At 34.0% G+C, this 15,321-nt stretch overlaps 1 protein-coding gene across 1 annotated transcript; it reads left to right on the top strand.

Moving 5' to 3' along the window:
• The first annotated feature begins 11,432 nt into the window (after window positions 1–11,432).
• Window positions 11,433–15,113, top strand: LOC123221371 (cysteine synthase, chloroplastic/chromoplastic). The gene is made up of 8 exons (XM_044644223.1): window positions 11,433–11,487; window positions 11,925–12,188; window positions 12,874–13,011; window positions 13,465–13,516; window positions 13,636–13,715; window positions 13,999–14,058; window positions 14,697–14,777; window positions 14,884–15,113. Exons 1-8 carry the CDS (start codon window positions 11,443–11,445, stop codon window positions 14,974–14,976), a joined length of 813 nt encoding a protein of 270 aa, XP_044500158.1. The 5' UTR covers window positions 11,433–11,442; the 3' UTR covers window positions 14,977–15,113.
• Window positions 15,114–15,321: the final 208 nt, after the last annotated feature.

Raw genomic sequence — 15,321 nt, 5'->3', positions numbered from 1 at the left:
TTTTTTAAACCCCATGGATAGGTGTTAGGAAATGGACTAAACTTTGGATGGAAATAAGTCTTTTGGTTTGCTTTTATTTGATTAAAATAAAGCCGGGAAAATGAATGCATATAGTATCAATTTGTTAGATATTGTATGCTCATATTATAAATGTTAATTACACTTCCTATTAAACCTTTTAATTTAGGTGACAAGTATGAGCTATTGTAATCTATTAGACCTTAACAAAATGGCCTAACAAACTTATTATAAAAAAGGTATGTGTACCATCCATAGTTTTTGCATAGTAGTTTTAAATGTTACTGTTCGGTATATCTTATGACACATCATGTTTGTCTAACCCTCTACCATTGATGTTTAGTATTCTATACGCTATATATACTCTATACGTAGATCAATTATCACTGAAATATTGAATTTAGAATTGATTGAATACATGAATACATTGTTGAAAATCTAAGTAGTTTAATCTTACATGATGATGAGTTCTCTGAATACTCTTCGTCAAATAAGAGATATTCTATTATTAATTACAATACTTCACTTAATTGATATTTTTTCTGGTTTCAAGACTATTAAATTATATGGGTTTTACTGATTGGGAATTATTAAATTCTTCTTTTAATAAAAATTATATAGAAATCAAGATTATCTGTCACATAAGGATTGTAAATTCTTCCATGACTTAGAATAGTACAAAAGGAAAAAATTATTATTTTATTCACTTATGATTATTAATATTTTATTATATATAATATGTATTTTATGGTATGATATAATATAATATAAATAAAAAATAATATATATTTTAAGGTGTATAAAAAATTATTGATGCAGTGAGTCTATTATATAATATAATATATATTCTATGATATGATACATATTATTAATAATCTATTTACATTACCTTATTTGGTTCGTCAAGTAATAAAATATTTTAATAATATTTAATTAATAATAGTGATATAACAGATAATTTAAGAAGTAGTCTAATAATTAACTTCACCTTATATATTAAAAATTAGTTAATTAAGTTAGAATGAAATAAATAATATTTTATAATAATTATAGTAAGAGTGTTTAAGTGAAGTAATATATAGTATTATTTTATTATGTCTAATCAAATATAATAATTATTTATACATATATTTATTATCAAATATAGTAATAATTTATAATAAATTATCTTTTACAAAAAACACCGTAGTTGTACTAGAGAACTATCCTATAAATTCCCTCCTCTACCATCCATTAAACATTAACAAGAAACAACATAAACAATAGATTCATAATGAAGAATAGTTTCTGGATATTCTTCTGCATTATTTTACCTATTTTACAGGCTGCAACACTTGCATATGAGGAAGACAAGCTCATTTTTCGCTGGCATTACAGAGTTCACATCACCAATGGCTTCCAAAACAATGACCAGCCTCTTTATCTCCATTGTTGGTCTAGAGATGACGATCTCGGAGAGCACAATCTTTTGGTGAACGAAGAGTTTACGTTCAGATTTGGCAAAAGCATCCTCGTTCCTACTCGTTTTGATTGTGATTTTAGACATGGATCACTGAGTACCCAGTTCCCTATTTTTCATATACACCATGACGGAAGTAAGTGTCGTCGTACTGGTCAATGTTACTGGTCGGTAAGAGAGGACGGTTTCTACTTTTGTAACGACAACATATGGTGGTATAAACGATATGATTGGAACGGTACGGAGATTTTTCAGACAAACAATAAGTTAGTATGATATATTTAAAATATATATATGGTAATAAAATGTTCTCTTACAATATTGTTAGATCCGGATTGGGTGTAGATTCAAATTGATCAAACTTGTGATGGTAACCTTACATCAGTGTGAGATGTCATTTCGGACAGTTCGAATATAAAAATATTGATTATTTTTCACATTTTTTAATCTCCAATACTTTTTTTAAAGCTATTTTTCAAATTTCTCCTACACCAATGCTTGCTTAGTGGAAAGCTCACATACTAGATATGAGCTCGCTCAGAATCAGATTAATTACAATCAAGCCAAGTGGTAAGGAGCTTGCTCGATTGATGATAAAGTCACTAAAAAAAACCAATGGAGATGAAGATGAATTATCTTTATAAGATACCTTTAATAAATAATTAATAAGTCAGAATAAGAGATATTCTAATAATTAATTCTTTAAATAGTTATAAAGGAAAAAATATTTATTATTGTATACACTAATCAAAATCATATGATTTTATTTTTATAACTATTATAATATAAATCAATGGCAGGTTATATGGTATGAATGCTTAATTTTTTATCAATGATCTTTGAACTTTGAATATTTAGATATCTTTAAATTTTTATTTTAATTTTTTCATATTGTATTAAAAAATTTATTGGTAGAATTAAATTTTATGTACAATGAATGGGTATTAAATACTAATGAGCTGAATAAGTAAACAATTAGATAACTAAAATTGTTACGTAATAAATTTGATCTTTTCAATATAATTAGTCCAAGGAAATCCTATAAAGATAATACTAAAAGTGATAAATTTATTTTTAAATAGTAAATTCATTACTAGGGGGAATTCAAGAGGTGGCTGCCTAGATTGATTGGAAATGATTTTCTAATAATTTTGGGCAGGTTATTGTAAGTTTTGATCCATTATACTGACACTTAGTTGCATAATTTTCAAAGTCATTTATGTGCTTTTTTGCATACTATGGATCGATGGGTTTATGAAATAGACTGCCTTTGATTACTGATCTGTTGTATTGATTGTTTTATGTCACAGCTTATTGGGAAGACGCCAATGGTGTACCTGAATAATATTGTAAAGGGGTGTGTTGCAAATATTGCAGCCAAGCTCGAAATCATGAAACCATGTTGTAGTGTCAAGGACAGGTTAGGAAGATAAAATTGCTATGGGTAGTGAAAACTTTCATGATTTTCTTATAGTTTTACATGTTGGTTTCTGGATTAGTGAATGGCTGATAATGTAAAGTTTCACGAATGTAATATTAATGGAAAAAAAATGATGTTTGGATGACATTGAACCTTCATATTGTTGTCACGCGTTTGCAAAATAGGTTTTAGCCCAATAAATCATGCCTTTAGTTAATCTAACTGTTAGTCCCAAAAACAGAGTTCATAGCCAATTCGCTATGTTAAGTCCACATGAAATTTGAATCCCTAAGCTAATATCTCTATATTTTTCTTTGGCCTAGTTTGATAGCAATATTTTTAAATAAAATGTAAGCATAATTCAAACTAATTCCAGGATCATAAAAAGCATACATGGATTCCTGTATCTGACAATTGAAGATGATTCGGTGATTCAATGCACTCCTAGAAATGTCCACAACACAATTTGCTTATTATCTCTCACGTTTCTGCAAGAATTCTTTCAGAGAATTGATTTGGAAGAACTACTGTAATTTCGTTTCTGATTTTGCTTTTGATAACTTCCGTTAACCTCCCAATGGAAGTTTCATGCTTTTAAATAAGAGAGGGAGTGGCAGTTATTAAAAAATAACTGCCAAGGGCAATATTGTAATATCGCCTTCCATGGGTTAACCTTATAACCCTAATGTATCGGGTCAACCCATCATGGGTGAATCGGATCCAATATCTCCCACTCACACATGATGGGTGATCCGAATCACAATACTCTTCTACAGAAATCTTACAGAATAGAGCAATTCATACTAGCAAATGTGTCGTGCGACCTTGCAAGCAACCTGCACTTGGGAGCTAATTTACTATACATCTGTTAGGAATAACATAGTCGCTTCAACCCAAAATAAAATAAAGCATTAGTCTCGCAGCACCCCAGACTTACTCGATAACACTAGCTCCCTTTAATCCCTCATTTATTATTATTGTGTTATATTCCTATGTATCCATGATCAAGTCCAATCTCCTGTATGAGTGACATGATCGGCCGGCCAATAGACACACGTAATATATAAGTCTTCCTCATCTACTCAGAATTCTCAATTTAAACTTAGCTACTTTTCTAGTCATGTTCCATAGACTGAATCATTCATAACCATAGGTTATAAGCTAAGATAGCAACACTAAGAATAAACATCAAATAACAGTAAAGAATCAAAGGGTACCATCATGAGGTAATCTTCATAAAGTCTCACACAGTGAAGGAGCAGAGATTCATCCTTCCACTACATCAAGCGGTCGTCTTATTCATGCACACATGGTATGAATCATGTGCTACAATGTGTATCTTTTCAAAATGTCATTACCAATATTGTACAGATCTTAGTTCAGTCGCTGCACTCAGCGCCTAACCTAAGTTCTTAATTATCTCTCCAATCTTGCATGTGTCTTTATCTATTAAGAACTCACATCTGACATTCACAAGTTATTTGGAAGTGGGGAATCCAAATCGGTCATTTTCAAATCTATCAAGTCAAGACCTCATCTTGATTAATCATCAAGACGACATATCAAATAATTCATTTCTTGAACAATTCTCATTTTCTAAGTGCGTTCTTCAAGCCGCATCAACCTCAAGAAATATGTCTCATCTTTGCACGCTCTCCTTAGCATCAAAGGCGATTGCTCGTGTGAGAGAGCCAATCAAACTTGTGTGACATTATCATCTTGTTGAGATTTCAAAAATAAACAATGTGTATATCCATAAACACCATGAATTCAAACACATAAAATAAATTCAAACACATAAAATAAATTCAAACTCTTTGATGTTCTAACATTGTGTTACAAGTACAATATATACTCAACAAGTCATCTATCATATTCTACGCAAGCCAAGGGACTTAACATGTGCAAGATATACATCTCTTGAGATCAGTTTAGTTAGAGGATCAGCAATCATGCTATGTGTAGAAATATATTGTACGATCACTTCCTTCTTCGAAATGATGTCTCTGACAAAGTTATATCTAGTGTCGATATGTTTGGTTCTATTGTGAAATTTGGGATCCTTTGTGAAAGCTATCGCAGCTTGATTATCACAATGCATAACTATAGGACCAACTGATGCATCCATTACACCCAAATTCTCAAAAAATCTTTTCAACCAAACAACTTCTTGTACAGTAGCAGAACATGCTACAAATTCTACTTCCATTGTGGATAAAGCTATGCACGTTTGTTTCTTACTGCTCCAAGATATAGCGCCATTTTAGAGTAAGAAAGCATAACCTGAAGTTGATTTGCGTTGGTCCAAGTCACCACCCCAGTTAGCATCGGAATAGCCAACGATACGTAAATCCTTTCCTTGGTAGCATAAACAATAATCCACAGTGCCTTTCAGATATCTCAATATCCTCTTTACAACCTTCCAGTGTTCCCTTCCTGGATTCGATTAATATCGACTAACCAATCCGACAGCGAAGCATATATTGAGACAAGTATACATCATCGCGTACATGAGACTTCCAACCGCATTTGAATAAGGTACTAGAGACATTTCATTTCTTTCATTTTGAGTCTTTGGACACAAGTCTTGGCTCAATGAATCGCCTTTTGACACAGGATTATCTACAGGCTTACAGTTTCCTATATTGAATCGTTCTTGAATCTTTTGGATATAACGCTCTTGTGACAGAGCCAAAAGTCTCTTTGAACGATCCCTTCTGATTTTTATACCTAAAATATAATCTGCTTCACCTATATCCTTCATGTCAAAATTTGCAGATAACCAATTTTTAATGATCATCACATATTCCAAATCACTCCTAGCTATCAGCACATCATCCATATAAAGAGATAGAATTACAAATTTGTCATCAGATCTTTTCACATAAACACAATAATCTTGTTCTAACATCTTAAAATTATAAGACAATACTGTCTTATGAAATTTTAAGTACCATTGTCTTGATGACTGTTTTAGGCCATATATAGATTTTTGAAGCTTGCATACTTTGCGCTCTTGGCCTTTTACCACAAAACCTACAGATTGATCCATGTAGATTTCTTCGTCAAGCTCTCCATTAAGAAAAGCTGTTTTGACATCCATCTGATGCAATTCTAGATCTAAGTGTGCTACTATAGCTAGAATGACACGAATTGAAGTAAATCTCACAACGGGCGAAAAGGTTTCTTCATAATCTATACCTTCTTGTTGAGTATAGTCTTTTGCCACTAGGCGAGCTTTGTATCTATTTATTGAGCCATCCGCCTTTCGTTTAATTTTGAGAATCCATTTATTCCCAATGGGTTTTCGACCCAGCGGTAAGTCCACTAGACTCCAAACTTGGTTAAGTTCCATGGATTTCATTTCTTCCTCTAATGCTTCTTGCCACTTTTCCTTATTAAGAGATGATAGAGCTTCTTTGATATTTTTAGGCTCATCGTCTTCTGGAGGAGCAGTTATGAAAACTTCATTTTCAATTTTGAAACGTCTCTTGGGGATTCGAGAACGTTCGCTCTTTCACAATTGAGGATCTTCGCTTCCACTATCCGAAATAGGTTGGAGCATAACCTCATTGCTCTCACTATCTGGTAAAGGCATCATCTCTCGTGACACAACTAATGGTCGTTGAGACGAACATTCTCCACATTCCTCTTTCGTTTCATACAGATGAAGACTTTTATCGATATCACTCTTTTCAGGAAATTCATTTTTTATGAACGTCACATCTCGAGATTCTATTTCAGTCACTCTTCCATCAAAGTCCTCTCTTATGAACACGTACCCTTTGGAGTGCTCAGAGTATCTTATAAAGATACATTTCTTACCTCTTGGACCCAATTTTCTAAATTTATGGAATGTGTCATGGATATATGCAACAGACTCCCAAGGGCGCATCATATTTAATTCAGGTTTCCTATCTGTCCATAACTCATAAGGTGTAGAAATTACTGACTTAGTAGGCACACGGTTAAGTATATAAGTCGCAGTCATTAAAGCATCTCCCCAATACGAAATTGGAAGATTTGTTTATGCCATCATAAACCTAACCATTTCCAACAGTGTTCGATTCCGTCTCTCCGCTACACCATTTTGTTACGGAGTTCTGGGAATCATCAATTGCTTCATAATTCCTTTTTCACTACATAATTCCTTAAATTCGGTAGATAAATATTCACGACCTCGATCAGTTCTCAAGGCTTTTATTCTTTTGTCCAACTGATTCCCAACTCATTCATATAATGTCTAAAGCAATCTATTGCTTTTAACTTATGGGAGATCAAATAGACATAACCAAAACGTGAATAATCATCTATGAAAGTGATGAAATAAAATGCTTCTTTTCTAGCTCTAACATTCATAGGTCCACAAATATCTGAGTGTACAAGTTGCAGAGGAACTTCAGCTCTAATAGCTTTACCAAAAGGTTTTCTAATAGTTTTTCCTGCTAGATAATGCTCACAAATAGACAAATCTATTTTCATAACAGGTCCTAATAAACCTTCACGGGTCAATCTGTTCATTCTCTCTTGGCCAATATGCCCTAATCTAGTATGTCATTTATTTGCATCCACATCTAGACTATTAGGAGTTGCAAATAAAGAAAAACTAACAGTATTATCATTAATACAATTTAAGGTGTCCAGCACCATAAAACCTTCAGACATAAATCCACATCCATAAAACATATCGTTATAAAAAAGTTTAACCAAGTTTTCAGAGAAAATAAAACAATATCCCAGTTTTAAAAGAACCATTACAGAGACTAGATTTCGTCGAATTTCAGGAGCATATAAAACATCATGTAGGTACAAGGTTTGACCACCGCACAAAACTAATTTGCATGTGCCCATTCCTTTTACTTCAACTTTGGTATTATTACCTACATATATCTACCGTGTTTCCCTCGGTATTCGACGAAATTCTACGAAAGTGTCTCTGTCACGAGCTACATGATCTGTGGCTCCTGAGTCTACAGTCCACATAGGATGAGATTCAATTAAGAAAATGGTACTGGAAACATAAATCTCACAATTTGAGATAAGATAAGACAATACCTTTTTCGGTTCCGTGCATTCACGGGCGAAATGACCCTTGTTACCATAGTTATAACAGGTCAGTTTAGACTTATCTCTTTTCCCATAGCGCTTGCCTCTTTTGCGCTTGAACCGTTTGTTCTTGTTCACAGGTCCTTGGACGATCTCTTTTCCTTTTCCTGATTTTTGCCATTTTCTCTTATAGCTAGAAAACTTCTTCGAACTGGACTCAGCAATATATGCTTGAGCATTTAGTCCAGCATCCTCTAGGCGCTCAACTTCCAGTTCAAGATGGCGAGCAATATCATCAAAAGTCCTAATATTGTCATTATGAGTCATGTTCACCTTCATGTGCTCCCAACTATCAGGAAGAGATCGTATAACAGCCTGCACTTGCTGTTCATCAGTCAATTCATGCCCAACTTTCTTCAGCTCAGTTATCATGTTCGACATTTCTCTCAGATGTTGTTTCATCGGCTTATTGGGAACTTTCTTATATGTGTCGAACTTGATGGTCAACTACCGTAGTTTAGAGACGGTCGTTCCTCCAAACTTTTCTGTCAATGCTACCCACATAGCATTTGCAGTTTCAAATTGCTCATACTGATAAGCAATATCATCATTCATTGAGCTGCTAAGTATTCCTCTGGCAGTTGAATCTTTCTTTTTCTAGGAATGATAAGCGTCCATATTACGCCTATATTGGGCATTATTAGGATTCTGCCCTCATCCATTACCTAATTAACAGCCTCCAAGGCATCCTGTTCATCTAGGATATAGTGCATTCTCATTCTCCATATTTTATAATTGTCTCCATTCAATCTTTCTCCCTTATTCAAATCGGCAATTATGCTTTTCGAAGCCATTTCAATATATAACTACAAAGATACGCAACACAACACCAACAATAAGATATATACACATTTTATTGTTGCAATTGTGCATTAAAGATTAAAATATGTCACATAAGACATAGAGTCAAAAGTTCACTATGTTCCCAATCATCATCTATAACACAAATGTTTCACATTTTAATAATTAATCTAATCGCGTCAATGTATATTCTAGACGAGAATAATTTAATTCTACCAGTCTCAGAATTCCCACAAATAATCCATAAAACATATATATATTATATCAACATTGAGAGTTTTAACATAATCATAATTCAAAAAATAAACAAATATGCATGAAATAAATATGGACATGAAATTCAACGACTATGACTAACTTCTGAACTATCCTTGGCTTAAGATTTGTACAATTTAAAACAGGGCATCTTGTTAATCAAACGCTCTCCATATTTATAGGGATTTGATCTCCACCAATCAGATTGAGAAAAAGCATTTTCTCTATCTCTAACAATACTAGGAGTAACTTTATCTAAGATAAAGTTATTATCATGCTTGCGATAGCCTACATGTCTCGCACTACGTTGATTTAGGAAAATGGAGAGTGATGTAGATTTTCTTATATTTATTACAATTCTGCGTTCTTCAGCAAGCTGTAATTCATCCACACATTGTCAATAATTCTTGAATTTCTTGCCCCGAAAAAGATTAGAAATTATTGAAGTCCAATAATCTGGCAATAATCTTAGTAATCCAGATATCCTCTCCTTTTCAGTTAATTTTATGCCCTTGTCTTTTAAATCGTTATATCTCTCATGCATGACACCAATGTGAGTGTAAAGATTGTGCACTTGATTCATCTTATAGTTCAGATAGTAGTCCTTAGTCAACATGTTCACCCTATATATGACCAACAAATAGACAATAATAAATTATACATGCATAACAATATAAACAACACATGTTCACATGTTTAGCAAAGTATAATTCAAAACCATGATCAAAATAACACCAATAAGTGTTTAATTCATGCATAAACAGATCACACATAACTGAATCTAAGCTAATATAAGCTGCTGAGCATTAATAAAAGCATGCACGCGCTTCCACTCGCCAAAATAATGTCTCGCGTGCTTCGTCGTCACGTGCTTCCACGTGCCGGGACCAGGTCCTCACGCGCGGTCAAAGCACTGACCGTTGATGGGTCAATAGTTTGACCGTTGACCGGTCAAAAGTTGACCCCCATTGATTGGGTTGCCATGGGTCAGGATTCGGGTTGGATCAACCCGGTTGACCAAACGGGTTGAACCATTGACCATCGGGTTTGACCAATCGATTGACCATTCGGGTCGGGCAATTGGGTTTTCCCAACCCGATTGCGACCCACGACGCAGTATGAACCCTAACTTTTTGACAACAAAATTGGTCGTCTTTCGGCCATCCTCCGATGACAATTTCATAGGGCTTTTGAAGCCCGTGACACGACGATGAAGATACATCAAAGTTCAGGTGATGAAGTCACCGGATTTTGGTGAATTAAAAGCATGAATGTCACGGTTTTTGGGTGATGCATAGTCCACTGAATTTCGTCCAATTTCATGCGATTTCGTGCAATTTTTTTTCTAATTAATCATGAAACTAATATCCAGGATTCATTCTAACATGATTCTAAGCATCAATTTCACAAAATTGCAACAAATCCATCAATAAGCATAATCATCCGTACGCATTATTTAATAAATAAATTACTGTTCACGTAATTCAATCTCTAAACATGCTTCCTAATCATGTTTATATCACCAGCATCACAATTGCACAGATATAAGTGGCTCTGATACCAATGTAAGCATAATTCAAACTAATTCCAGGATCATAAAAAGCATACCCGGATTCCTGTATCTGACAATTGAAGATGATTCGGTGATTCAATGCACTCCTAGAAATGTCCACAACACAATTTGCTTATTATCTCTCACGTTTCTGCAAGAATTCTTCTAGAGAATTGATTTGGAAGAACTACTGTAATTTCATTTCTGATTTTGCTTTTGATAACTTCCGTTAACCTCCGAATGGAAGTTACATGCTTTTAAATAAGAGAGGGAGTGGCAGTTATTAAAAAATAACTGTCAAGGGCAATATTGTAATATCGCCTTCCATGGGTTAACCTTATAACCCTAATGGATCGGGTCAACCCATCATGGGTGGACCGGATCCAATATAAAATTTTTTATGTATACTTTTTCTGGTAGACCTTTTTCTTTTTTCATTTGGCTGCCATCACAGCTTTTAACAAAGAACTCTGAATTATGTACATGGAAGCTTTTTTTTTTTTTTAAGTAATATAGGTTATGCCATGAGAAAAGTTTTGTGAAATTTTTAAACTTAAATAAGTTTATGGGGAATAATTCAGTACTTTCAAGACCAAAAGTTCAGCTTCTCTCTGTAGATGGAACATAGTTTTCCTTATTCTTAAAAATCTATTCAAACTTGAACTAAAGAGCTGAAATGTATTTCAAATATGCATTTAGCATTGGAAAGCTTTTTTGGCCACTGCAAAGTCATTCCGAGTGGGCTGTTGGAATCTCTTGCATTTAGACTAAACAATTACAGTTTGTATCCTCTAAATGTCTTCTATATTTGAATTCAGGATAGTTTACAGTATGATAATTGATGCTGAGAAAAGAGGACTTATAACTCCAGGAAAGGTATGATATTGTTTCTAGAATTCTTCCAACTGCATGAAAATTTTATAAGAACTACATTGAGGCATCTTTGCCTTCTGTTTCTTGGCATTTGGGCAAAATAAGGGTCTTTTCTTGCATAAGTTAGACACTTAGACATTCTCTTATCGGTCACTTTCCCTAAAATCAGACTGAAAGCTTCTTTTAAGCACTGCTGTTGAGGTCAATTTCTGTTGTTGAACATTTTGACTGATCTAGTTTCAAATGGTTCTTTGACCTAGAAGCACATTTACTATTTTTCTGCTTTTGATTCTCATGTGTGTATTCATATATTCATTAAGGAGAGCTGGAGACAAGATTGCAAAAGCTTACATGTTTAGTTCTTTCTTTGCCTTTTATCAATTTGACATTGGTTGTCTTCTTTTTTTCTTATTCTTTCTATTTTTTTAATTTTTGTCTAGACTGTTCTTGTTGAACCTACCAGTGGAAACACCGGCATTGGTCTTGCTTTCATAGCTGCTTCAAGAGGATATAGGCTCATCCTGACTATGCCAGCTTCAATGAGCTTGGAAAGAAGAGTTCTTCTAAAAGCATTTGGAGCTGAGCTTGTATTAACTGATCCAGCAAAGGGCATGAAGGGGGCAGTTCAGAAAGCTGAAGAGATTTTGAACAGCACACCCAATGCTTACATGCTTCAACAATTTGACAATCCCGCAAATCCTAAGGTTCATGGCTCCCTACTGCACCTTGTTTGCCAATATATATTTATCTTGGCAGATAGTTCTATGTATGCTAAAAATATTGTATGTAAGGGTAAAAATGGGGTCAGTTTGTATACATGTAGCCATTAGACATCAGAAGAGTACAGGTTTGATCACACAGATAGTTGAGTTGTGTCTCCCATATTCTTCTATGGTAACATGCTGCAGTCCAGCAGGCGGTGCATTTTTTAAATATATCTTATGTGATAGAATTCTCTTTTGTATTTTGAAATTGGAGGATCAGCTGTAGGACTGAATTTGACATTCCCTCTAAACATTGGTGGAAATGGGGCATAGGGGTTCATTAAAGGAGTAATGATTCAACCGCTCTGTCATTGGTTCATATGATATCATTCTGGATTTATAAAACACTTGATTTTTTACATATACAGTGCCAGCTAACAAAATTATACATAATGTTGTTGCAATGGATGAGGATCACTCAATTGGTTCTAGGAACTGAAAAGATTTATTTGAATTATATTCTTGGAATGTTTGTATAGATAAGAAAGTGTTCAAGCTGAAGCTCACTATTTCTTTTCTGATATTCGTAATAATTTTTTGGTCAAAAGATTTTAGGTTATAAAACTAGTGTCAGATGTGCTGATATTTATGAGTTCTGGATCTGAGCTTGTACTTCTATTTGCAGATACACTATGAAACTACTGGTCCAGAAATCTGGGAGGATACTAGAGGCAAGGTGGATATATTAGTTGCAGGGATTGGAACTGGCGGAACTATCTCTGGTGTCGGTCGATATCTTAAAGAGAAAAATCCTAAGATAAAGGTAATCTTTTTGCATTATCTGTTTATGGATTATGTACGGTGATCTGCTAACAACAGTTGTAAATTCACTTGCCATATTATTTATTACTCCTTTTCACCTGTAGTGAATTGATGCCACATGTTGCTGTTGAGTGTTCTTATCTTGTTGTGTCAGCTTCTATGCTGAACATATGGCATAAGATTAACTCTGTAATAAGGTTGAAAAGATTGAATTAACATTTTCTTGCTAGCAATACTCATCACAAGTGGCATTTGTCCCTCCATGCACAAGTCTTTAGTGTGTTCTGCCAATCTGAAAGGGGTCTTTCAGTATTGGTAGCACGGAGGGAAAAATGATAATAAAGTGTGTGATAGCATTTTGACTTTTGGCTGGCACTGAATATGTTTTTAGTAAAGGATCATGTTTTGCTTTGTTTATTGTATCAGGAGTTTTTTTTACTTTGATTTGTGTCAGGTTATTGGTATAGAGCCCCTAGAAAGCAACATACTTTCAGGTGGAAAGCCTGGTAAGAAGACATCAATTTTCCTAGACCTAGTCATAATCTTTCTACTTAAACTTTTCTTTAAATCTCTTTTAATATGTAATAATTTGTGTTGCATATTGCTTCTGCCAATAAAAACGCAGGGCCTCACAAGATTCAAGGGATTGGAGCAGGTTTTGTACCTGGCAATTTGGATGAGGGTGTGATTGATGAAATCATAGAGGTTCAAAACTTATTTCCCTTTTTCTATTCCATATTTACTTAATTCTTTGACAAGATTTTGGAATATTCTCAAGGATTTCTATTCCATATTGCTTTCCTGATCTGTGATAAAAATTACTTTAATATTCCTTTGTAAATTTACATGATGCACATGATTATTTTAATTTTTTCGTTCTAATTTCTCCTTTTGCCATCCATTGTGTTTTTAATTGTACGCTTAAGTTTCATATGCAGATTTTTTAATGTTTACAATATCTTACTTATCATACAATGGGAATTTGCAGATTTCCAGTGATGAAGCTGTTGAAACTGCAAAGCAAGTAGCACTCCAGGAAGGCTTGTTGGTTAGTGCTTTTTATTAGTTTCAAAGTTTTAAATGCTTTGAAATCAAAGAAAACCGAATCTGGATCCATGAGTTCCTTGTCAATGGGCGTGATTAAATGCTATATTTTTGTTTTCTAGATTATGGGTTTGTCAAATGACACTCTTCCGCAACACGAGGGGTTAGCCGAGCAATTAGGCTTGTGGTTTGCCCTCAGACTCTAGATGGCCAAAAACCATTTTGTCACATCCCAAGGATTGTAGTGTTGTGTAGGCTCTATTTTTTAGCTCGATTTTGCAAGGCAAGGTCAAGGGGTTCTGGAGGGTTTGATAGAGGCTCCAGATCAAACTCAGCTTTGCTCTATTTTTTAGCTCGGTTTTGCAAAGCAAGGTCAAGGGGTTCTAGAGGGTTTGATAGGGGCTCTAGATCAAAGCCAGCTTTGCAAACAGATTCGGGGCTGCTGGATTTTCAGATGAAACAAATAGTAATTATAATAATAATAAAAATATATATATATTGAGGGGTTGTGGGGGGTTTGTCTCTATTTTTTCTTTTTGAACTCGTTTCTTAAGTTTTCTTGCTTGACTTGGTGTCAACTTCTTTATGCCTGATCTGTATGTATGACTTATCTTTAACATCTTTTTAATGATTAAATATCAGGTCGGCATTTCTTCTGGCGCGGCAGCAGCTGCTGCTATTAAGGTTGGAAAGAGACCTGAAAATGCTGGGAAGCTCATTGCAGTAAGTCATTTTCAACCGCATAACTCTCCTGATTTCTTCTGTTCTCATTTGCCACTCAGTAATAATCCTTATGGTGGCATGTGTTGATAAGTTCCATTATTTTTAGGTCGTGTTTCCAAACTTCGGAGAACGATATCTCTCGACTGTTCTTTTCCAATCGATCCGAGAAGAATGTGAGAAAATGCAGCCTCAACCCTGAAGCATGAAATTTTTCTCCGTTCAAGGTCATTAATAAAGTACTGCATTAGTTTTTCGCATACGTATTATATACATTTTTCGCTTACAGGTTGTATACCACTTTAAGAATAATAGTAATAATAATGGTGATCATGATAATAGTCCTAACCATAATTGAAGTAGTAATAATAACAATAGTAATGGTAGTGAAAATAGTAATAATTGTTGCAATAATAATAAAAATAATATTGCATTTTGTTTATTTAATTTTTTATTATAAAAAATAAAATATTATCTTATCATTAATATTAAAACAAATAAAATTATATCTTATTTTTTTCTCTTAGTTTAAAAAACTAATAATTTT

The sequence above is a fragment of the Mangifera indica genome, chromosome 7, assembly GCF_011075055.1.
Source record: "Mangifera indica cultivar Alphonso chromosome 7, CATAS_Mindica_2.1, whole genome shotgun sequence".
Taxonomy (NCBI): Eukaryota; Viridiplantae; Streptophyta; class Magnoliopsida; order Sapindales; family Anacardiaceae; genus Mangifera; species Mangifera indica.
The sequence above is the reverse complement of the archived record's forward strand: the minus strand, read 5'-3'. Positions and strand labels throughout refer to the sequence as shown.